The sequence below is a fragment of the Halichoerus grypus genome, chromosome 7 (assembly GCF_964656455.1).
Source record: "Halichoerus grypus chromosome 7, mHalGry1.hap1.1, whole genome shotgun sequence".
Lineage (NCBI taxonomy): Eukaryota > Metazoa > Chordata > Mammalia > Carnivora > Phocidae > Halichoerus > Halichoerus grypus.
The window spans coordinates 52,516,340-52,540,207 of NC_135718.1; the positions used below are offsets into that span (position 1 = coordinate 52,516,340).

Consider the following 23,868-nt stretch of genomic DNA (forward strand, 5'->3'; position numbering starts at 1 on the left):
TCCCTCTGCCCCTCCCCCTGCTCACACTCTCTCTCTCTCTCTCTATCTCTAAAATAAATAAATATGATTTTATATTGTGTAATTTATTATGATTATTTGTGTATTTATTTTTTTCCTCTTAGTAATATTTGCATAATATGTGTCACCTATATGATTTAGCAAGGTGTGCAAATCTTTATTAAATGAATGTAAGTCCATTCTATAACTTGATTTGCTCCATTATAAATAGGTCAGACAGGGTTCCATCAGTTTATATAACAGGTCACATTGCCATCATAAAATAACATGCTCATCATACAGATAATATCTCTGTGCATTACTTCCTCATCAGTTTACTGTAGGAGGATCATAAGATAGTATCAGAAGACTTCGAGACTTTGTTCTAACTCAATGACTTTTCAAAAGTTATAGAACTTCACTGAGCTCTGGTTTTCTCATCTGTAAAACAGGATTATTACCTCATAATAGTAATTAGAGGACTAAATAAGAAAATGTATTTTTTTTTTTTTAAGATTTTATTTATTTATGAGAGAGAGAATGAGAGAGAGAGAGCATATGAGAGGGGGGAGGGTCAGAGGGAGAAGCAGACTCCCTGCTGAGCAGGGAGCCCGATGCGGGAATAAGAAAATGTATTTAAAGTGCTACCCTGGGGCGCCTGGGTGGCTCAGTCATTAAGAGTCTGCCTTCGGCTCAGGTCCTGATCCCTGGGTCCTGGGATGGAGCCCTGCATTGGGCTCCCTGCTTGGGGCGAGCCTGCTTTTCCCTCTACCTGCTGCTCCCCCTGCTGTGCTCTCTCTCTCTGTCAAATAAATAAAATCTTAAAAAAAAAAAAAAAATTAAAATTAAGTGCTAGCCTAGCATATTATACATGCAAGATTAATTTTAGTTCGTACTTTCCTCTGGGTTTTCTTTTTCTCATATATATGCTATATATAAATTGAAACAGTTGTACTCAGTCAGCAACTTCATAATGGTGTTCCATGCATCCTGTTGCAGAACCAAAGGCAAAGGTGAAATGGATACATCTCTGAGCTTCCAAACTCCATTTCAATCAAAGCAGTTTTTCTTTTTCAGCTTTACTGAGAAATAATTGAGGGACAAAATCATAAATATTTAAGGCATACATCATGGTGATTTGATATTTGTACATTTGAAGGGATCTAGTTAATTGGCAGTTCCATCACCTCACATATTTATCTTTTTGGTGGGGCAGTTTGAACATTTAAGTTCTACTCTCTGAGCAGATTTCAATTATAAGATACAGTGTTATAGTCACCATGTTTTACATTAGATCCTTAGATGGCATTTAGAAACTTTGTACCCTTCCTTTTACCAACCTCTCCTTATTTCCCTCACTCCCTAGTCCCTGGCAACTACTTTTCTACTCTGTTTCTATGAACTTTACTTTTTTTTTTTTTTTTTGAGATTCCACATATATGTAATACCATGCAGTGTTTGTCATTCTCTGTCTGGTTTATTCCATTAGCATAGTGACCTCAGGGTCAATCCATTTCACAAATAACAGTATTTCCTTCTTATATATATTTTTCTGAATAATATATATGTATATATTTATTATATATATTTGTAATTGTAATACAATTTGTAATATAATTGTATTAATATAGCACATCTCCTTTATCCTGTCATCCATTGGTGGACACTTAGGTGGTTTCCATGTCTTAGCTATTGTGAGTAAATCCTGCAGTGAAGGGAATTGCAGGTATCACTTCAATATCCTGTTTTCATTTCCTTTACATATATACCCAAAAGTAGAATTGCTGGATCATATGCTAGTTCTGTTTTTAATTTTTTGAGGATTCTTCATACTGTTTTTCATAGTGATTGCACCAATTTACATTCCCCAAAGCATGGGGGTTCCCTTTTCTCCACCTCCTTACCAACTCGCTTGTCCTTTGGTAATATCCATTCTGACTGGTGTGAGCTGATATCTCATGGTGATTTTGATCTGTATTTTCTTGATGACGAGTGATGTTGAGCACCTTTTCATGTACCTCTTGGCCATTTGTACATCTCGTACTCAGGTCCTCTGCCCATTTTTAAATCAGATTGTTTTTAACTGATGAGTCATTGAACACTACATCAGAAACTAACGATGTAGGGCGCCTGGGTGGTTCAGATGGTTAAGCGTCTGCCTTCAGCTCAGGTCATGATCTCAGGGTCCTGGGATCGAGTCCCGCAATGGGCTCCTTGCTTGGCGGGGAGTCTGCTTCTACCTCTCCCCCCTGCTCATGCTCTCTCTCTCTGTCTCAAATGAATAAATAAAATCTTTAAAAAAGAAAAAAAAAAAAGAAACTAATGATGTAGTGTATGTTGGCTAATTGAATTTAAATTAAAAAAATTAATCAGATTGGTTTTTTTAATTTTAAATATTTTTATTTATTTATTTGACAGAGAGAGACATAGTGAGAGAGGGAACACAAGCAGGGGGAGTGGGAGAGGGAGAAGCAGGCTTCCTGCTGAGCAGGGAGCCGGATGCGGGGCTCAATCCCAGGACCCTGGGATCATGACCTGAGCCAAAGGCAGACGCTTAACAACTGAGGCACCCAGGTGCCCCAGATTGTTTTTTTACTATCAAGTTGTATGAGTTCTTTATATATTTTGGATATTAACCCTTTATCAGATGTATGATTTTGTAAATATTTTCTCCCATTCAGTAGGTTGCCTTTTCAGTTTCCTTTGCTGTACAAAGCAGTTTTTCTTTGAGCTCTTTTAGAGTTCCTGGTAAAATTTTATTTGAGAAAAAGGGGTCTGTAACCTAAAACAATTGTTTCAAAACAAATTAGACTAGATTATTCCTCTCAGCTTTAAAATACTATTTTTTTGTGATTATTATTCTGAGCTGTCTTATAAAAAAATTCCCATGTCTTCTGTTTTTTTATAGCTCTCTTGCTATGAGCCCAGGTGAAGAAATCTTAACCTTATTACAAACTGTACCATTTGATATAGAAGAGCTTAAGAAGGAAGAAGCCAATCTTCCCCCAGAAGATGGTAAGTGATGGACCAGGATAGAGCAGAAGGTTTAGGAAAGATGAAAATATTCCACTAAGTCTCACAGGGCCCTTCTCTGAGAGTACCTGCCATGTTCAGTGTGGTATGGCAGTGTCCTGTTTTCTTCTTTTTCAGATGACCGGTGGTTAGATCTCTCACCAGATCAACTGGACCAGCTACTGCAGGAAGCTGCTGGCAAAACAGAAGCAGAGCCCATTTCCAAGGAGGAGCAGAACTACGACTTAAGTCAAGTCTCAGAAAGCATGAAAGCTTTCATTTCCAAAGTTTCAACCCACAAAGGAGCAGAGCTACCTCGGTAATTTGTGTTAGAGTATAAATATCTAAGTAGTTAGAATGCACATGTTGAAGTCATCTAGTCATTGCCATTTCCACTCTTGTTTTTCTTTTCAGTAAATGATTTGTACTGCTGTGTTTCCCTCTTTTGGTGCCTAGTACCATGATGACTTATCTGGAGTTGTATTTTTAATAGTCTGATTCTTTGCAATTCTTAAAGTAAGTCAGAGAGACTACTCAACAGATCTAAAAGTGTCCATCCCAGAGCTGTGCAAGGAAATCGTGTATTTTACTCTTTAAACTTTTACTCAGAACCTTATGGGCTCTTAACACCTAGCTCTCAGCAAATCCACACTTCCATTCAACCTCCCACCCCACAAGCCGATTAGAAGCTTCACATTCAAAAGAGAGGGATAAAAGAGTTCATCAGAGGAAGAAATAATAACAGAAGAAATGGGAAGTTACATTTGGCAAGTAATAGGAAAATAAGGTAGATGGAATTGTCACTTGTATGGCAAATATATCTTTATTCGTGTTGATGCTCTTGAGCCTCATGAGAAGAATAAAATTTATGTTCAGTATTCTCTTTTTAAGAAAGCAGAGATTGGGGGGGGTGCCTGGGTGGCTCAGTCGGTTAAGTGTCCAACTCTTTATCTCATTTCAGGTCTTGAGCTCAGGATTGTGTGTTCAAGCCCCATGTTGGGCTCCACACTGCATGGAGCCAGTTTAAAAAAAAAAAAAGAAAGAAAGAAGAGAAAATATGTTCTTACTTTTAAAAGTTTAGTTCCTAAAGAAATAGACGTTTTTAAAATTAACTCAGAGATGTGATTTGTTCTGCTAATGCCATATATATATATATATATATATATATATCTTGTGGGAGGTGCAGGGTGGGTAGGTCCCTAAATCAGTGTAAGTTAAATGTGCATAAACAAAGTGAAACTTTTACTTTTCTTTCATTTTTTTTTTTTTAAAGATTTTATTTATTTTTGTGAGAGAGAAAGAGAGATCATGAGCACAAGAGGTGGGGGAGAGGCAGAGGGAGAAGCAGACTCCCCGCTGAGGAGGGAGCCAGATGTGGGACCCGATTCCAGGACTCTGGGATCATGAGCTGAGCCGAAGGCAGTTGCTTAACTAACTGAGCCACCCAGGCACCCTTTACTTTTATTTCATCAGTCTTTCCCGTTTCTTTTGCCCTGCAAGACCATTTAAACTACAGTTTTTCTTGTTGTACTTCTTTTGAGATCGTATCTCTAGTAGTAGTCCTAAGAATGGCACTGCTTTAAAAAAAAAAAAAAAAAGTTCCAGAGAGTTGTGTTCAAAATAAATGGTCTTTTTCCTTTAATCTTACAGGGAACCTTCTGAGGCTCCAATCACTTTTGATGTAGATTCTTTTCTTAATTATTTTGACAAGATTTTAGGTAAGTTACAGTGTGATGTTTATTCTGATTCTGAAACTGTAAGTAGCAAGGCTGTTGCTAGAGTACTAGAGCATTGGATCTCTTGGAAGTCAAAGTATTTGCTTTCTCTTAATGATTTTGACTTTCTTTCAACCATGAACTTCTGCCCAGTTGAATGATTTTGCAGAGGATGCTTAGCTCAGTGCCTAACATAGTAGCTGCTCATTGAGTATTTGTTGAATGAGTGAATGCTGTGTGGCTAGATATGGTTTTACCTTGGCTTCCATGTTACACTGTTTTTTCTCTTTTGACTTACTGTACTTAACCCTAATAATAAAAAGACAAATAGCCCAATTTAAAAAATCAACAAAGGATATAAACAGGCAATGCCTTGAAGAAGAAATACAGACAAATAAATATTTGAAAATACTTGTTTCTAGTAAATAAATACACAATACAAAGTAATAACTTATTTTTTTGCCCACCATATTGGCAAAGATTTAAAAGATTGACAATACCCAGTTTTCTCAAAGGGTTGAAGAAATGGGTACTGTCAAACCATGAGCGTGGAAGTTTAAGTTGTCTTTCACAGGGTGGTTTGGAACTCTAGAAAGTTTATAACCTTTGACTTAGTAATTTCACTTCCAGGAATTTTCTCTATGAAAAGGACACATATGTGCTAAGATAGTGATTACAGCATTGTAGTAGCAAAAAATTGGAATGTCCTAAATGTCCATGGAGAAGGAAATGGCTAAATTATAGTACAATCATATTATGAAATATTGTGCAGTCTTAAGAAAGAATGAGATCCATCTACATGTTTTCACAAAGAAGGACTTCCAAGACCTAGAAATAAGTGGAAAAGCAAACCATGGTTCAGTGTGTGTGTGTGTGTGTGTGTGTGTGTGTGTGTGTGTGTGAGTGTGAGATATGTGTATGTATGTAATACCCTTACGTTTTTATACATACGTAAAGAACTGCATAAAGGCCTGGGTACCCACCAAACTGTGAAAAGATGCTTAACTCTGGGAAGAGAGTGAGATGTGAGACAATAATAACTCCATATGGCTTGAATATTTATATCAAAGTATATCCATGTATTCTGTAGCTTTTAAATTTTAAGTAAAAAATTTTAGTTATTGAATTCATAGTAAAAAAAAAAAGCTGTATTTTTCAGATCAGCCTGTGTACTTCTCTGCAAATATCTGCCCGCAGTACCATTTTCTGGAAGGGATTTTTATTAAGTAATTTACCTCTGTATATTTGTCCTTTTCCGCAGATAATATTTAACTCTTTTGAGAGGTATAATCACTCAAGAAAAAATTACCATGTGGCTCTTTTTGTGTTGGGGTCTGTGTAGGTCCAAGTCCTCATGAATCAGACTCCGATGATCTGGATGAGGAAGACTTTGAATGTTTAGATAGTGATGATGACTTGGATCTTAAAACCCAGGAGACTGGGGAAGAAGCATCTGTAAGAGGAACTCTTAATAATCTCAAGTCGTATATGGCCCAGATGGACCAGGAATTGGCACAGACCAGCATTGGCAAAAGTTTCACCACCCAGAAGCAAATGGTACGTGAGTGTTTAACCTCTTCCTCTATCTGAATATCTTAATATTATGAAGGAGAGCTAAAACTGTATATTATCTTAGTTTTTTTCTTTCCTTTTTTTGATGATGCATTTGATATTTCGATTTGAAATAAATAAGAATTTAAGATTGCTAATGTTTCCCTAAGGATTATTAACTTTGTTCTCCTAAATATGTTTAATTATATTACTTATTCTATGTTATCCATTAGGATTTAACATTAAAAGTCATGCAGTGTGGTCAGACTAGTTTGTGGTTGCATTCTACTACTAACAGCTTACACGGACTTTAAAAACAGAAAGGATCTTAAATATCCAAATAATTTTCAAGTCTTAATAGTGTTTGTTCTGTGTTTTCTTAATTTAGGGCCAAATTAAGAATTCATCTTCCACTCATTTTTTTATCCTAGTTTTTATACCAGCAGTGTCTAACCTGGGCCTAAGAGACATTATGAAAGAGAGCGGACCCTGGAGCCTTGGGGAGTAGGGTTTGAAATCCAGCTCAACCATCCGCTGTGAATATATATCCATTAACCAGTAATCCTTATGTTGTAGAATCAGTATGAGAACTAAATGAGACAACAGTGAAATCCATAAGGCCCTTAATGAATGTTATTTACCTTGCTTTGATCATCTAAACCACATTTAAACTATAATCACTTCCAGTATTGCCCAAACCTAATAGAAACCAAGAAACAATGTTAAATTTATCTAAAGCAGTGTTTCTAAAATATTAATATGTATATGAGCCATCTAAAGATCTAAGTAAAAGTGAAGTAAAAAAAAAAGTAAAATATAGAAAATAAAATGTGGATTCTGGTTAAGTTGGTCTGGGGTGAAGCCTGAGATTTTACATGTCTAACAGGCTCCCAAGCAGTGTTGGGATCAGCATGCTGCTGATTCATGGACTGCACTTTGAATAGCAAAGATACTAAGACCTATAACTCAAGCTGCAGTCTTTCAAATCCTTTCCCAACCTGTGAAACCAGAGAGGTTCAAGTAACAATTCAGAATCTTTGTGGTTGGACTCCACAGAGCCTCAGGCTTTTAAAGTTTTTTCACTGGGGAATAAAAAGGAAATTAGTTTCTTTCATTTAGAGAAAAAATTAGATTCTCTCTTTTTAATGTTCATATTTGCGTATCTCTTTTAAAACTCTTAGGCAAGCTATAAATATGTCTCCTTAACTTTGGTTATCTCCCTTGGGCTATTTCAAAACGGGGAAGAAATCCAATTTATAGAAACTTTTCCTAGAAAGAAGTGTGTTAAAATCTTTGGAACCAAATTCTAATATGTGTGTTAAATTGTGAAGTTTATTAGACTTCATTTTTATTTTCTATCATTAAGGATAAGAAATTGCCTTTTTAATTTAGATTTCAGTTTTACATTATTGCTTAGTTTTTTTTGTAACTACCATCTAATCTAATGGCCTATTCCATGATTTTGTTTTCTCTCCATAAATAAGGAACCTCTATCCCAGACTACCAATAATAATTCAGATGAGGAAGATTCTGGTGCAGGAGGATCTGTTATGACACCAGTGGATATAGACCTGAACCTGGTTTCAAATATACTGGAATCCTATAGTTCCCAAGCTGGACTGGCAGGACCTGCGTCCAACCTTTTACAAAGCATGGGAGTACAGCTGCCTGATAACACTGATCACAGACCCACAAGTAAGCCAACGCAAGATTAGCCAGCACACCTAGCCTCTCTTTTTTTCTTCTTAAATAAATATTGAGTCTCACTGTGCTCATGTATAGTTTAGATGACTCATTTAGTAAAAATGTTTCTTCAGTACAAGTTTCACAGGCTAACTTCTCCTCTGTGAGCCCCAAATGTTGTCCACTCTGCATAAGTCTTTGTGATCTCAGCTGAGGTACATACAAGGTTTTGAAGTCAGCAGAAGAGAGAAAAATCAAGCCCCTGGACAGCCCCTGAGAGATTTACACACTCCGTGTTTAGAACATTAAGTTGATCTTTACTGAGGATTAAAGGAAGAGAAAGGAGGGTGATAGGCAAAAATGAGAAGTGAATGAGTTGCTTTTTTATTCCAGTTACCAGAAATGACCTTTAGCCAGGCTCACTCTGGTGACAAATACATTTGTTTTAATGTTTTACCTGTTTTTGCTCTTCTGCTTCACGGACTGAGTGGGTTCTTTTTATCCTTACCACCTTCATCACTCATTGCCACATGAATATTGTCCAGCCAGGTAGGCCCTGTACCAAAGTTCCTTTTATTTATCTGCCATTTTCAGTACCTCAGCCCTGCCCTCTTTTGCCTCAGCTTTCAGATATCCTTGGAGTTCTAAGAAGCAAAGCCCTCCTCCCACTCACTGCCAGGAAATAAAGTTCAGTGTCACAGCTCCTCTATTAGCCTCTCTCATTTTTCTTTTCCAAATCAACACATTAATCCAAAAGCAAACAGTTACTCCATGGTAAGTTTGAGAAACTTAACATGAATCCTGCACACTCCCCTTTCTATCAGTATTTTCAGATTGGGGATGTGTACACAGGTGCTCACAAACACACCCACAGAGAGATAGAAAAGATTGGGAGATGGTAATACACATGGACCCTGAACTGTTTTCTTCTAACTGCAAGATATGAAGAAATCTCAGGACCTCCCTTTGGAGAGTGCTTTTCCCTTCTACATGCTGGGTTTAGTTCAGGTCAGGGCAAGCTGCCAACCTAACAGGACAATCAAGTCCCATCACATACTATCCCTCAACATTTCCTGATGAAGGCACTTTGATTTCCCCAGAGTACTGATGATTTGCCGGCAATGGCAAAAGCAACGACCTTTTGGGATCAAAGGGAAATTCAGCACTTCATCTTGTCTAGTTCTAGAATCTAGTAGACTTTAATGTGTGAATAATCTTAGTATCTCTGGCACTTGAGTCTTTTATCACAAATTAGTGCCTGAAATCATCTGAAGATACAACTCTTTCCTGGCCATTTCTATTTTCAAACAGACTTCTAACAACTTTTCTTCTGCATATCGCTTCAGTTTTTCCACACTTGGGACCTGGGCTTCAATGCTTATCATACAAATAGATTCCTTTTCTCCCTCCCTACTCCCTGCCCCAGATTCTTACTTTCTACTATTTCCTCACTTCATAAGACAGAAAAATACATCTGAACAAAGGTGTGGAAATTTTTTATTTCCTCCAGATAAATTCTCCCTTATGACAAAGTATAGAATGACATACATGAATGATGAGCAATCCTAAATTTAGTTTATCCCGTAAAACAGGAAATGGTTCACCCTCACTAATCCCTTAGCTGAAGTTACAACACTTACAGTATGCAAATGGCAGTGGCCATTTTATATTTAGGAAATCAGACATGGCAAAGTGATCATCTTTTCCTTGGGTCACAAGCTGAGCAAGTAACAGCAAAAGACTTAGCTCTCTTAAGCCCCACTGGGATGCAATTACCCCAGCAGAACATCACTGCATCTGATTTATTACAGGGTAGTCTGAGGAAGACCTTGGCTCCCACTTTCTTCATCCCTTCAGACGACTTAAAGAAATAAGGCTTTTATTTAAATACCATGTACAAAATACCTGTACATGAATTTTTTAATGTTATATTGTGCCATTTTTCTAATTCTATGAGGATGAAAGGTAACTCAGTAGTGGGTTGAGATTTGCTATGTATCTTCAATACTAAGATAAAATTAAAATTATACCAGGCACATTTTTGCAGTTAGTGTAAACCCAGCATTAATGAGATACATGCCAAAAGATGTTTGCTTCCAAGACCTCAGTGAAAATGGGTGCATGGGGGCCTATATCCAAACTAATGCTTCAAAATTCCCTCTGATTTTGACAATCATCATTATCTGTTTGGCATTTTGATTTGCCTATGAACAGGAACCTCCTTTCACTGCTATTAGAGGCATCCTGCTGTAGGGTCACCTCCCACTCTGCCTTAGTATGAAGTTGGAGATGGCCTTTGGTCACCTCCCTTTTATCAACTGATCTCTTTTATGCCCCTCCAGGATACTGAGAAGGGATCTAGGTGGCTCAATCTGAGCTAAGCGGGCAGGGTAGAGGAGGGCGGCTTTTCCACCCACTCCTTAATCAGTTGGTGGGCAATGGCTAACTTAGGGGGCAACCAGAATGTCCCATACTGTTGCTGAGTATATGGATTGTTTTTCCTCAGGGCTGTGGCTACCTCATCATGACTGAACCAGCCAGCTGCCTCTAGTTCTTTCAAGTTCACCTGGATCTAAAAGACATAAAGAAAAACAGAAATGTAAGGTTAGGAGCTACAAAATTTAGAATACTCTGGCCACAGGTGAGAAAATGTTCCCAGAACTGAGCAATACCTGGGATCTACAGGCTGGGAGATAATCAGTTTTAGATATTGTGCAGAAGCAAAAGAGGCATAATTAAAAGGTGAGAGTTAAATATATTTTTTTAAACAGTGTGAAAGAAAAAAGTGCCTTTTAAAAATCTTGGAAGCACAAATACTGAAATACTAAAGAGTGGTTAACAGTGAGGTGTAATATATAAATAATTCTTGATTAACTTTCAATTTAAAAAGAACATAAAATTACTCTTCTCTAAGGGATAAGGGATTATTAATGATTATCAAAGGCATAGTATCTTCTTTGCAATGCACATCGTATCCGCAGGAAGCTGAGACAGATGAGATATTATTAATTCTATGCAAACCAAAACACAATAGACTTTGGCAGGTAGGGACCACAATGCCATCTATCAGGATGCTGCAGAAGAGCAAGATGAGGCTGGATAAGACAACATCTAAATCCCTTTCAACCAGAAGTTCCTATGATTTTATATAATTGGTCCCCAACATCCTAAAAGACTTGAACAATAAGACCAACCCTGAAATCATTCCTTTAATTTGATACATTTATTGTGTGCCTACTCTGTATAAGATGCTCTGTTAAGTCCTGCTGAAAAATAAATTGTCACATGACTGAGATACATACAAAGAAGAATGGTAATTGTGCGGATGCTCTGTATTTTCATGGAGATTGCTTCCTTTATAAGACTGCAAACTCCTTAAGGGAACAAATCCTACGTTACACATCTTTGTATAACGTAGACAATGCTGGACTAGAAAGGTGCCTACTGACCATTGTGGGTGAAGCAAAGGAAATATCACAGCCTAAGGAAGCATCAGAACTTACCTCTGTCTGCCCTGGTTGCACAGTTGCATGACAAGCAATCATGAGTGAGCTATTAGGAAAGGGCCAGTGCTGGGATGCAGAGTACTGCAGTCTTTCCACCTCCAATCCCACCTCTTCTGCAACTTCTCTCCTGACAGCCTCTTCCAGACTTTCACCTATAAGCACTCAGATTAATTCAGGACAGCCTTGCAGCAGGAAGGGTGATACAGATGCCCATTTGTGAAAGGAGCCCAAAACTGACTCCAAAGTTTCAATTAAGTATTCTTGGGAGAGCCCTAAGTCCCTGAGTCTCTACAGCAACAGGACTCAAGTCTGGAGTTGGGTGCTGAACTACAATACTTATACTAGTTACTTAATTAGTGAGAATGCAAAATAAGAGTGACAGGCTACTGCTGTCCTCAGCTTTAATAAAATTCTAATGCCATGTTTGACCTTTTGCAAATTTTACCCCAATAGACTGAGAAAAAAACAACCTGTAAATATCTATTGAATTCTAATTAATACAATGCACGCTGAAATATTTAGGGAGAAGTGTACCAATGTCTGCAAACTATGTATCAAAGAATAAAATGGATTGGTGGATGGATAGAATGGGTAGATATGTGATAAAGGAAATGAAGAAAACAATTGTAGGATCTAGGTGGTAAGTGTATGGGTGAGTATTAACTGTATAATTTTTTCAGGTATGCCATATGTTTGAAAACTTGCCTAATACTGGAAAATTATAATGCCAGAAGGCTATTTTCTAGACTTGACAGGGAACAGTGTGCTTGAGACTCCAAGCATAAAAGCAACAAGACAAAGAAATACCTACTATTGTTAAACTTTTGTGTCCTCCAGTCATCTGTACATTCCCTAAACTTCTTACCTATATCACAAAAACCTGCCAAGGCAGAATACATTCCCTTGGGAAAGGAACTCTGGCGGGCAAGCAGGCATCGAGTCCCATCTGACACCAGAGTAATCACCACAGGAGCCATCTAGGAAAAGGGGATGGAAGACTTAGACATTAGGGTTTGGGGCCTGTTAATGGATGAAGGAATGGATAACTAAGGAAAGCCTTTTAACTGTACAGGCTTCTGTCCCCAGGGCAGGCTAGCACAGTCTTCTTGGATTACTGTCCTTTTAAAGTAGTGCTTACCTGTGGATAATAGATAATCTTATTGGAAGGGCACACACGCTTGCTGCCAGCCATATTCTTCTTGGTGGGCTGCCCGCTTCTGCTACAGAACTGATGAGCATCATGCCAACGGAGAAGAGCCTGAGCCTAGGAATACAAAGATAGGCTGATTTCATTTGGAGAGAATGTGAAGCTCATCTATAATAGTGCTGGCCTAGTATTTAGAGCAACTCAAAGGGAAATGCCAATCCCTTTCCAGCTCACCTACTTTAAATGGTTATTAACTGTTTGAACTTTAAAATAAGGAAACTATCTGGAAATACTCCTCTAGCATCTGAAATATGAATAAGAGAAAGTATTATCATTCATTTAAAATACATATATAAACTATTATAATGAATAGCCCATGTACTTAGGACCCAACTTAAAAATAAGATATTTCCAATGTAGTGTAACCCCAACAGGTATTCCTCCCCAGTAAAGATGGAATTTTTTTGCAAATAAAAATGTTTAGACATGTCTTTTTAAGTAAAATGAACAACCAAAAGCACTTTAACAAGTGAAGTCTAAAGCTGTGAGGAGAAGTCATTAAAGCAATACAAAGTAATTTTTCATAGGAGTAACATAATGATATGTTATGCTATGGGTCATTAAAAATATCAGGAGGCTGATAGATCTGCATTTCTTTAGGAGAAAATGGTCCTGCCAATAATAAGGGCAAAAGAAAGAAGAATAAGCAATCTCCCTACAGCAACTTGTCCTTCTGCCAAGGTTTGTAGGAAGGACTGTGATCTATTCAAAAAGAAACCAAATGTCATTCTAGCCTTGTGCATGCATGCATGTATTCACCCATAAACATTGCTTTACCAAATTTCCTACAGGACTAAGAAGTCAGAATCTACCGTGGTCAGCAAGGAGGCATCCTTTGTATTCAGCTGAAAGAGAGCCTTCCTCAGCTCAGTGAAAGAGCCCTTAAGCTCTGTCTCCATTTCTGGTTTCTGTAAGGAAGCTAGAAAATGAGAACAGAGGATAAAATGAAACAAACACCAAACTTTGCCTTGGGGCCCCTCTCAAGTATGCCTATTAAAGCAGTGTTTCCCAAACTCGCCTGATAATACTTTATTAGGGAAAATAAAAAATATACAGGTTCTCAAGCCCCTACCTGGAGATTCTGAACAGCAGGTGAGTAAGGCCCCGAAATCTTTATTTTTAAACAAGCACTGGGTGATTTCTTATATTCAGGCAAATTTGCGAAACATCAGAGCATAGTATTTCTCAAGATCCTCTTCAGAGTAATAAGAATATTTGCACTAACCACACACTCTCCCTGGAAAAGAGGTAAAATGGCACCTCTAAGCTCCTATCTGCACTGCATTCCAGCATCATTACATTTACAACCAGACCTGGAAGGAGAGAAGGAAAGCCTAGTAGGAACCATGAACCTTATACCAAACTGGTTCCCAAATGCAGGTCTGAAGACCCTGAGCATGATAACATGTTTAGTCACCTGAGATAAGAATGATGTCATGAATTTTAAAACATTTAAGAAATATAAAATGTATTAAGGTACAGAGAATAAAACAAACATCTGTGTACCTACCACGAAGCTTAGAAAGTATTAAAATATTCTTTATCTTTTAAATGATGATGACAGTAGATGGGTAGTATTTTTTTGGTCCTAACTTAAAAAAAAAAAAAAAAACAAGGTTGATAACCTTTGGTATTCACAAAATTTTTTTGAAATTTTACTATTACATGAAATCCCTAAGTCTGAGCACCACTGGGAAGTACCCATTAGAAATAATGTTCTATACCATTTACGGAAGAGGAGCTGTGTAGACCTAGATCCAGAGCAAACCATGCTTCATGCTGTTCAGAGCATCCAATCAGCACAGAGTCTTCTATTCTTTGTGTGTCCTGTCCAAACTTTGCCAGGAGCCTTTCCAACTCTAAGAAACAGAAAAGGAGAAGGGAAGAAAACAAAGGTTTTTCATTAAATCACCACAGTCTTATTAACCTAGGAAATCATCTACTTCAGCTTGAAGTAGGTATACCTGCTTCTAGCCACTGCCCTGCAGCTAATTAGCTATGTAATCTTGGTCTAATCACTTAGCCTCTCTAGGCCTCCATCTTCCCATGAGCAATCTGAAGTGTTTAGACTAAAGAAGGAATTCTTGCTGTGTACCACTGTATTCTGTGATTGTATCATGAAAGGAGAATATCCCCTAGTTCAAAAGATACATGACAGTTAATGTATTATGGTGCTGGGGAAAAAAAAAAAAGTGTATGCTTAAAATGCTAGAGACCAAATCAGTTACATACAATGTAGTCTCCAGATTATGCTGGGTGTCTGGTCTAGGGTAGACTATTATCCAAGATCCCAGTCTGTATAAGACAAGTGTTGTATAGGGAGCAAATCTGTCCTGTGCGTGAAGGACATATTTATTTGTTCATAATACAACATAACATTGCCTTCTGATGGCATCCTGATACTCTTTTGCACTGCTAGAAACTACCTATCCAAGTACTCAACCTCTGACCCATGGAGGAAATTCACTGGCTTTGTATTTAGAAGTAAGTCAGTGTATAGTGACATCATATAAAACTGAAAGTACCTTGAATGCTTAGATATGTCTATTTACATACCCTTAAAGAGTTCCTAAAACATACTAATTTTAATTCACTTTTAATTTTTGACCCTTCTAGAAGAAATGAAGTCATGATGCAAATCTCAATAGTAGAAAAGTACGCAATTCCACAGAGGCTGGAAATCACTGGTTTAAGCAGGGTTTGGCAAAATATTTTAGGCTTTGTGAGCCATGTGGCTCTCTGTCACAACCACTCTGCTCTGCCACTGTAGTGCGAAAACAGCCATAGACAATATGTAAATGAACGAGCGTGGCTGTGTTCCAGTATTTACAGAACAAGCAGTGGGTTCCAATTTGGACAGCAGTTTCACTGACCCCTAGTTTAAGGCAATAGTGGTTCATACCACTACTAAATAATATTTGGGCAACTCGGGTTTATACACTAAATAATTAATTGGTAGAAATAGTTTGGAAAACCTGGACTCTAAAATTGAAGGATCCTTCTCAGGGATTTGATATGGATGAAATTCATTCATGGCCACAGGCTGGTCTACAGTACTGCTGGTCCTCTTTGGGCTTACCTAGTAGGCTATGCCTGGGGGCCTGGTATTGGTGTCCCGATTTCTGAAGCAAAGGAGCCAGGCTATGAAAGAGATAAAATGCTCCTGTCTGCTGGGCTTTTTTACATGCATCATCATCTTCCTTCAGTTCAAATAAATACCTGTATTTTGGAAATAAAGCATTATTAAAACCACACTTAGTTACTTGTACAGCATTCATCTTTCAGAATTTGGTCCTTGCATCCCTCTCCTATCACAGTTATTTCCTTTTATTTATATCCTAAACTGCTCTTCCCCTGAAAGACTAGGATCTCCTTTAGGGCAGGGTCAGCCTTAGTTCTGTATCTCTAGTAATTAGCATATTGAATGGCTCGATTCAATAAATATTTATTGAATTGAACTCCAAGGGTAATAAATATTTACTGAATTGAACCTCAAGGTACTTTGCCAATATTACGCTGTGAGGCAAGAATTTACATGCAGTGGAGTGAAAGGAAAACAAGTACAGTGAGAAAACATCAACCACAGAATACCGAGGGATGGGAGCAGACTTTATTATTGTAGACAGAGACCCAACACCATACCTTAACTCTCTTTCAATCTAGGGATGATAAAGAGCTGTTATCTTCAATGCATTCGTGCTTCCAACACCTAGTCCTCGACGTGGACACCATTAGCTCCTTATCTCTACCAGAGACCACTGATGGGAAAGTGAAACCTATACTTGACCTACGCTTATTTAATAAGTGTAATATCTTCAATAGCCAAAATACAAATGTGGAAAAAGACAACATCCTATCATTAGTTTCTCTAGAAGAAATAGTACTGGATCCAGATCTAGGCTTTTCAAGCACCTTCATTAAAGATTACCTAAGTTTATCCCTTCAAGAGCCTTGGAAATCGGGTCAGGGTCCACATGATTCAGGGGGTACTGAATGTAGATTCTCCTTCTGAAGCCTTAGGGATAACCATTTTTGCCTATTAAAAGCCCTAAACAGACTCAGATTTATGGCAAATTTTGTCATGAGGTAGGCAACACAGTTTATGGATATTTCCTGTAGGATCTGGGAGCTTTTGTAACACTAACAGAGTTAGTTCAACATAAAACTACAAAGCAAAATGATAAATGTGCCCCAGTGGCATCTTTAGGAACCTATTTTTGACTATATGATAAAAGGGGTTACAATGAGCTCTTCATAAACACAAGACCAAAGAAACCTGAGATTTTAATACTCATGGTATTTTTAAACTTACTATAAGTGACTCACTTCCTGGGGCAAAGACTTAATTCATGTCAAAGGAGAGACGTGCCACTCAGAAGTTACCAAATATAAACAATAGAACAAACACCGCTGCCTTCCTAAAAGAACAGTAAGAGTGGTACAACCTGTGCTTTGCCCTAATGACCCTAAAAAGCACAACATCTACATAAACACCCAGGTCTTAAATCTGGGGCCTCACTGGAACTGGAACTGAGATCCAAAAAGTTCCTTACGTTTTCCTTCTCGATCAGGAACACTAATTTGAAAAATTAATTTTCCCCCTTTAGTTATAATAGCATGGAAACAACACTAAGATTATCAGACATAAACTTATTTTCCTATTTATAAAAATAAAAAGTCATCCCATAAAAGTCAGAAAATACAGTTAGCAATTTGTTCAAAAAAGGGAAATCAAGAATCTCACCATTCAGAGATTATCACTGTTTACACCTGGGAATTCTTCAAACTATTTATTGGTATCTGTATATAGATAGGTATATTAAGAATCATACCTATTAAGTTGTAGCCTTTTTTTCTTTAACATTCTTTTCATGCCATGTTCTTTATTGATAGAATTTCATTCTCTCATGACTTTTTACTCATTTTAAAATCACTTTAACAGGGGCGCCTGGGTGGCTCAGATGGTTAAGCGTCTGCCTTCAGCTCAGGGCATGATCTCAGGGTCCTGGGATCGAGCCCCATATCAGGCTCCTGGCTCAGCGAGGAGTCTGCTTCTCCCTCTCCCTCCGCCCCTCTCCCCTGCTCATATTCCCTCTCTCTCTCTCTCTCTGTCACATGAATTAAAAAAAAAAAATTTAAAATCACTTTAATATAGTCATTTTTAGACCATTCAAAAATTGTTCAATAATTCAATTATTGTTCTCAGAGTCTCAGCCTCAGCACTGCAAATAACCTACAATAATTTAAGTACTGCAATTTTCTTTTCTCACTCTCGTTCATGTAATATTGTATGCTTACGTGCCTTTAAATTCTGGACTGGGCACTCATGTTTGGCAGAGCTTTTCATTTAGGAAGCCCTGGTTATGAGTGTTATCTCTTCAGAGGAGTTTTACCTTGCTTCTGCAAGGTGCCCAGGGGTCTTATAAGTCTACGACTACTACTTATATTCTTTTCTTAGGTTGGGGTTTGGGGACCATAACACAGATGGTGCAAGTTTAAACCCCAAAACTATGAGAACAGGCTAGTGATTTCAAATTCACAGATTTCAAATTTGCCCAGGCTGTGACAAAGAAGTCCTTTACCATCTTCCTGTACTGTTGTAGGTTTTTTTTTTTTTTCTCCTGGTCTACCTTTAACTGGTAGTTTAGTTCTTTCTTAGAGGTGAGAGGTGAGGGAATTAGAATTATCTACCTTTTTTCAGGAAACTTCATGAACTATTATTATTCAGTATAGTTTTTAATTCCATCATAGGGGTATACTATCATTAATTTCTCCCCTCTTGTTCATTCATCCATTCAACAATCCTTCAGTGCCTACTATGCGCTGGGTATTGTTTTATGCACGAGGGGTACCATACTGGGAAAGACAAAGTTCTTATCTTAATAGAACTTAATATTTAAGTATGTCAGACATTTTAGGTAATATTGGAAATTTATTTATAATTTTTCCAATTATAAATAATTTGCAATGACTATCCTTATATGTAAATCTTAATCATGTATCCTTAATCCTCAATGTAGGATTTTGAGATATTTATATTTTATAATTTAATGGGCCAAAGAGAGAATAATCAGAGCTCAGGTTGGTCACAACTCACCGGGTCTTAGTGACATAAGTTGACAGCAGCCTAAAGTACCAAAAAGATTTTCTCCTGCAACCAATTCCACAATACAGGGACATTGTCAGGTCCTTAGAGAAAAGAGGAGTTAAAAAAAAAAAGTCATAGTATGCAATTTAAAGTAATGAATCACCAAGAGGTGATATACTTTACTTTTCTCTGGAATGTCTCCAGAGTAATGGAGAATGTCTCCAGAGTAATGGAGAATATATGAAAGCCAAAGTCCCTCTGAGAATGAAGTAAGAGGAATCCTATAGATAAGAAAAATACAAAAATCATGGCCATTAAGAAAATATTTCAAAAGGCAGCTATGCAAATCTACATGAATCTAAGATATTTTCTATTTTGTGTATTCCATTGTGAGAGAAAAAAAATTATCTTACGAATCCATTCTGCAGGTAATTCCTTTTAAATTGTATATCAATAAGTATTTTATGAAAAAGTACATTTCACATTGGCAATAAAAGTCAAGAAGTTGCACTGAAATGAGAAAATCAGTACAGTTAAATAACCAAAGCAAGCTTTGATACTAAACAAATCACTGAGGAACATCTAAAGTTTAGGCTTACTTCTTGGTTGCATAATTATGAATCACTGATGACTAATCCTTGGACAGTTTTGGCTACAATCTATGTCCTAGCCAAGGGTAAAATATATTTAGCAAAGACACTCAACAAAAAGTGTTTATTGAAAACTGACTTTATGCAAGGTCCTTTAAGGAACACAGAAATGTACTGATGAAAAACCTACGGTCAAGGGACTCTAGTAGGAGAGAGAAAACAAACATAGCTTTCCCAGAAGGGAACATGTGATATGTGGGTACAACGCACTCTAGGAGAGTATTAAAAGACTTGTGTGATATATTGGAAGAAATATATTTCTTGTATATGGGTATGTCATATGTACATGTCTCACGTACAAACTCTGAGAACGCAAATTGGTACAATATTTTTGGGCGGCAATTTCGGAATATCTATTGAAATGTTAAATAAACATCCCTTTCACCTAGCAATTCCATTTCTATGAATTTATCCTAAGAAGGAAAGGATATGTATAGGAACGTTAACTGAAAGGTATGATAAAGGGGAATAATATACAGCTCTTAAAAATAAATAGAAGACGGGGCGCCTGGGTGGCTCAGACGTTAAGCGTCTGCTTTCGGCTCAGGTCATGATCCCAGGGTCCTGGGATCGAGCCCCGCATCGGGCTCCCTGCTCTGCGGGAAGCCTGCTTCTCCCTCTCCCATTCCCCCTGCTTGTATTCCCTCTCTCGCTGTGTCTCTCTCTGTCAAATAAATGAATAAAATCTTTAAAAAAAATAAATAAATAAAATAAATAAATAGAAGAGGGGCGCCTGGGTGGTTCAGTCAGTTAAGCATCTGACTCTTGGTTTTGGCTCAGGTCATGGTCTCAGGGTCCTGGGATTGAGCCCCACATTGGGCTCTGTGCTCATCAAGGAGTCTGCTTGTGATTCTCTCTTTCCCTCTTTCTCGGCCCCTCCCCCCTACTCTCTCTCTCTCAAATAAATAAAACCTTTAAAATAAATAAATACAAGATAACAGTGGAAACATTCATATATAGTAACAGGGAAAGATATTCACAATATATGTTTAAGTAAGAAAAGCAAGTAATATTTGGTTGGTTTACCGTGATCTAATTAATTTATAAAGGAAAGGACATAGGGGAGCCTGGGTGGCTTAGTGGGTTAAGCATCCGACTCTTGATTTCAGCTCAGGTCAGGATCTCAGGGTTGTGGGATCGAGTCCTGCGTTGGTCTCTGTACTAGGCGTGGAGTCTGCTTAAGATTCTCTCTCTCCCTCTCCCTCTGTCCCTGCCTGCCCCCACTTCTCTCCCTCTCTAAAAAAAGAAAAGAAAAAGAAAAGGACATATACATATCAGTAAACATAAATTAGATATGTATCTATTTGTATTTTTAAAGTGACTAGAGGTACACATAACATATCATCAACAGGAGTACCTCAGCACATTCCCAGGGAGCCAAAAGGAATTCTTTTGGTGAGTTCCTTGAATCCTGAGAGCCAAGAGCTGTTTGGTTGAGCTTTAAGTACCAACTAATCTGTGTGGCCCACTGTACTTGGCTGCCTGATGCTTTGCCTAGTTTCTGTTACGAAATTAACCTTAGCCAGTTGTGGATTATCATGGTCTGCTGACTCAGGGGATGGTCACAGAGCTTATAAAAAACAAAGTCAAGTTCTTAATGTAACTTTGAAAAAATACTAACAATCAAGAGGAAAACCAGACTTATTTCAACTGAGAACTGCATTGGTACAGTCATAAACCTAGTAGATAAAAATTAAGTCTAATTCCTTTTCTAAATGGTCCCTTGTATATTTTTTATACACATCTTATATAAAAACAGTATAGAGATTATTGAAAAGTCAAAGAAGAGAAAACGATTTCCTTAAAAATCTGCTTTAACTATATTTTTCTCTTTTAAATAGATCGTTAAAATTATAAAATTAACATAATTACATTACAGGACATCTAGAAAAGAGAATTATGAGGGTGTCCATAATATGGCCACATAAATATAACTTATGTATTTTCTAATCTTTTTACACATACAACTTCTACATATTTGTAATCAGAGGACACATTTTTGTCAACTTGCTTTCATGAAACACATCACAAGCAGTTTTCCATGTTTTTGTATAAGCTATATAATTTTTTTAGCTGCAAAATACTACATTCAGGTAGCCTCATCCTTATTTTGCTAAACATTCCCCTGATTTTAGACATTTAGGTTGCTCTGATTTTAAATTACCAGAAATAAGATACCACTAAATAACTGTGTGCTGATATTTTTGGGTTACTTTTTAAGTTTCCCAAAGTAGAATTACTGGGATAAAATTTAGTTTAAAATCATATGGCTCCTTCTACACATTGCCACACTTACAAGATTCAGTAGTGTCTGGTTTAAAAAAAAAAGAACTTTCAGTTTGTATTTTTTTTATAACTACCAAGATTGAAAGTGTTTTGAGATTTAATAGTTCTAGTTCCCCTTTTGCAAACTGTTTGATGTCCTGTGCTCATTTATTTACTGTGGTTTTGACTATTCTAGATTTTAGAATATTATAGTACATTTCCAGCATTTTCCATAATATGATCATAGAAACACATTATAGGAACCAACTGCTATATGTGTCGCTTTTCTTTGTGTACCTCAGTACAAAAAAAAAAAAAAAAGGTCTTTTAACAATGAGGATATGTGAAATTACTTTTAGAATGAAAATATAATTTCTTATAACTCCATTACTATTTAGAAATCTAATGCAGGGAAAATTTGTTACTTATTTCTAAATAGTTTGTGATTTTTTACTCTTTTAGGGGTCTTCAGTGCGATGTTTTATTCAAAGTGTATTGGCTCAAGGGCTTACCTTTAGTAAACATGCTGCAAAACAACTGGTAGACCTGCCATGATACTCGAATCCACATTACAAACAGAATTGTTTTTGTTTGGATTGGCAAGTATTATGGTATTTTATTCCTGACGGCATTCTGGGGATAAAAGTTCACTATTCATAAAATAAGTTTTGGAAGAAAATACTAGCACTGTTATTTTACGTTAGATGACAAGCCCAGGACTGCCTTCTGTTTTATTTACAGTGTCTGTGCGTATCTCCAAACCGAGGAAGGAACAGGCAAGTAAGCACTGAAGAGACTCCGGACTTTTATTCTGGGCTCTCCCACTGACTGAATTTGTGATCTATAGCTGTCACCTAACTCGTAGGAGCTTGGTTTCTGTCTCACTTCTCACAGGGGAAGGAAGGAGAGAAAATGGATCTAAAGTGTATTACAACCATGTCAGGTTTTCACATACCCAATTCTCAGATCTGTTAGACTGTACAATCCTCAAGGGTTGGGATTGTATCTTCCCCTATCTATAGCACCTAGCATTGTCTCTATCACAATGTAAAACACAATATAGATAGATGAATGAATGAATGAATGAATGAATTTATCCCATTTTACAAGTGAGGAAGATAAAGCTTTAACTAATCTGAAATCACAATTTAGATAGCAGCAGTTTCAAACCCAGGGCTATCTGGCTCCAAAACTCATGTGTTGATGAGAAATACATGGGAAAGCATTTTTCAACATTCATTTATGATTATGTATTTTAAAAGTACAAAGACTGATAGAGATGAAAGATAATATTATTTTTACCAAAAACTATTCAATGAAGAGGCAAGGCTGTTAAGATTAACAATTTCTCTCAAGCCCCTGTAATAAGTAATTCCCACATTTCTCATCCTGTTCATTTTAACAGAAGAAAGATTACTTTGTAAAATACTACAGCATGAAGAAAAGGCCCATCTCGAATCTCTGTGGTTATTTCTACCAAGAAGTTTGGTAGTGTTTGAGAGAGCCCTTTTCAGTTCTGTCTATTTATTACTGTGGACCTCAACGGAATGAGGAAATATGCAAAACTGAGGAGCCACAGAATACAGATTTCAAGGTCTCACTAAGTAGCTTTATGGTTTGCTTTCTAAAAAATGTTTCCTCCCTCAATTCAAAAATAATGCAGGCACAACGCAAAAAAGTAAGCAAATTCTATTTTTAAATGACTCTCCAAGAAAGTTCCAGAAAAATATTAGCTTTAGTTAAAAGGATAGTTCCTTAAGTTATGATGCAAAACTGTGGCCATTCCCTGGTTTCTGCAAGAAGGAAAAGACTAAGCTAAAATCACAAAATGCTGTGACCAAGATCTTTTTTCAAGTTTTGACTATGCCTTCCCATAAAATCCCTCCTGGGCTTAGAACCTCAACAGTTTTCTGTTCCGCTGTACTCACTCTGAATTCTGTTGGGGGAGGGTGCCTTCCTAGGCCTCAAGAATCTGCAGAAACCGGGGAACTCCTAACGTTCCTGGGAAGTCCTAACGTTCCTGGGAAGTAGGGCTTCCCTTCCCTAGAGGGACCATTGCGGCCTCTGCCACACTTCCCAGAATCCCCTAGAGATGCACTCTGGGAAATGTAGTTCTGTTTTCATGCGGGCTCTTAAGTCCTCCAAAGTTAACCATGGTTGTAAGCATGCTTTTGCCACACTTCCCAGAATTCAC

The 23,868-nt window shown here is 37.4% G+C and overlaps 2 protein-coding genes across 8 annotated transcripts in view; one reads left to right on the top strand and one right to left on the bottom strand.

The window, feature by feature from the left end:
- ECD (ecdysoneless cell cycle regulator) overlaps window positions 1-13,684 on the top strand; it is a 34,569-nt gene extending 20,885 nt beyond the window's left edge. For 3 of the 6 annotated variants that reach the window (XM_078077584.1, XM_036114150.2, XM_078077583.1), the window contains exons 10-15: window positions 2,906-3,012; window positions 3,148-3,328; window positions 4,660-4,727; window positions 6,067-6,281; window positions 7,760-7,970; window positions 10,465-13,684. In XM_078077584.1, the coding sequence (XP_077933710.1) occupies window positions 2,906-3,012; window positions 3,148-3,328; window positions 4,660-4,727; window positions 6,067-6,281; window positions 7,760-7,970; window positions 10,465-10,490 (808 nt within the window). In that variant the 3' untranslated portion in view covers window positions 10,491-13,684. Of the gene's footprint in view, window positions 1-2,905; window positions 3,013-3,147; window positions 3,329-4,659; window positions 4,728-6,066; window positions 6,282-7,759; window positions 8,668-10,464 lie in introns of those variants that run through there. The other 3 variants (XR_013449733.1, XR_013449734.1, XM_036114151.2) reach the window with 3 other exon arrangements.
- NUDT13 (nudix hydrolase 13) lies at window positions 9,439-23,744 on the bottom strand. 2 transcript variants are annotated; one of them, XM_036114165.2, is made up of 10 exons: window positions 23,603-23,744; window positions 22,187-22,307; window positions 18,769-18,860; window positions 15,751-15,890; window positions 14,396-14,530; window positions 13,484-13,590; window positions 12,603-12,728; window positions 12,330-12,441; window positions 11,462-11,616; window positions 9,439-10,530 (listed from the first exon to the last, which is right to left on the bottom strand). In XM_036114165.2, exons 3-10 carry the CDS (start codon window positions 18,849-18,851, stop codon window positions 10,336-10,338), a joined length of 1,053 nt encoding a protein of 350 aa, XP_035970058.1. In that variant the 5' UTR covers window positions 18,852-18,860; window positions 22,187-22,307; window positions 23,603-23,744; the 3' UTR covers window positions 9,439-10,335. The 2 variants fall into 2 exon arrangements, with proteins under 2 accessions (XP_035970058.1, XP_035970057.1); XM_036114164.2 differs by lacking the exon at window positions 22,187-22,307.
- Window positions 23,745-23,868: the final 124 nt, after the last annotated feature.

Coding starts and splice junctions, on each gene's coding strand:
- NUDT13 (XM_036114164.2), bottom strand. CDS start 18,851: ATGTCCCTGTATTGTGGAATTGGTTGCAGGAGAAAATCTTTTTGGTAC. Junction 14,531..15,750: donor CCCCAGGCATAGCCTACTAG/GTAAGCCCAAAG, acceptor TCTGTTTCTTAG/AGTTGGAAAGGCTCCTGGCA. Junction 13,591..14,395: donor CAGCTCCTCTTCCGTAAATG/GTATAGAACATT, acceptor CTCATTTTCTAG/CTTCCTTACAGAAACCAGAA.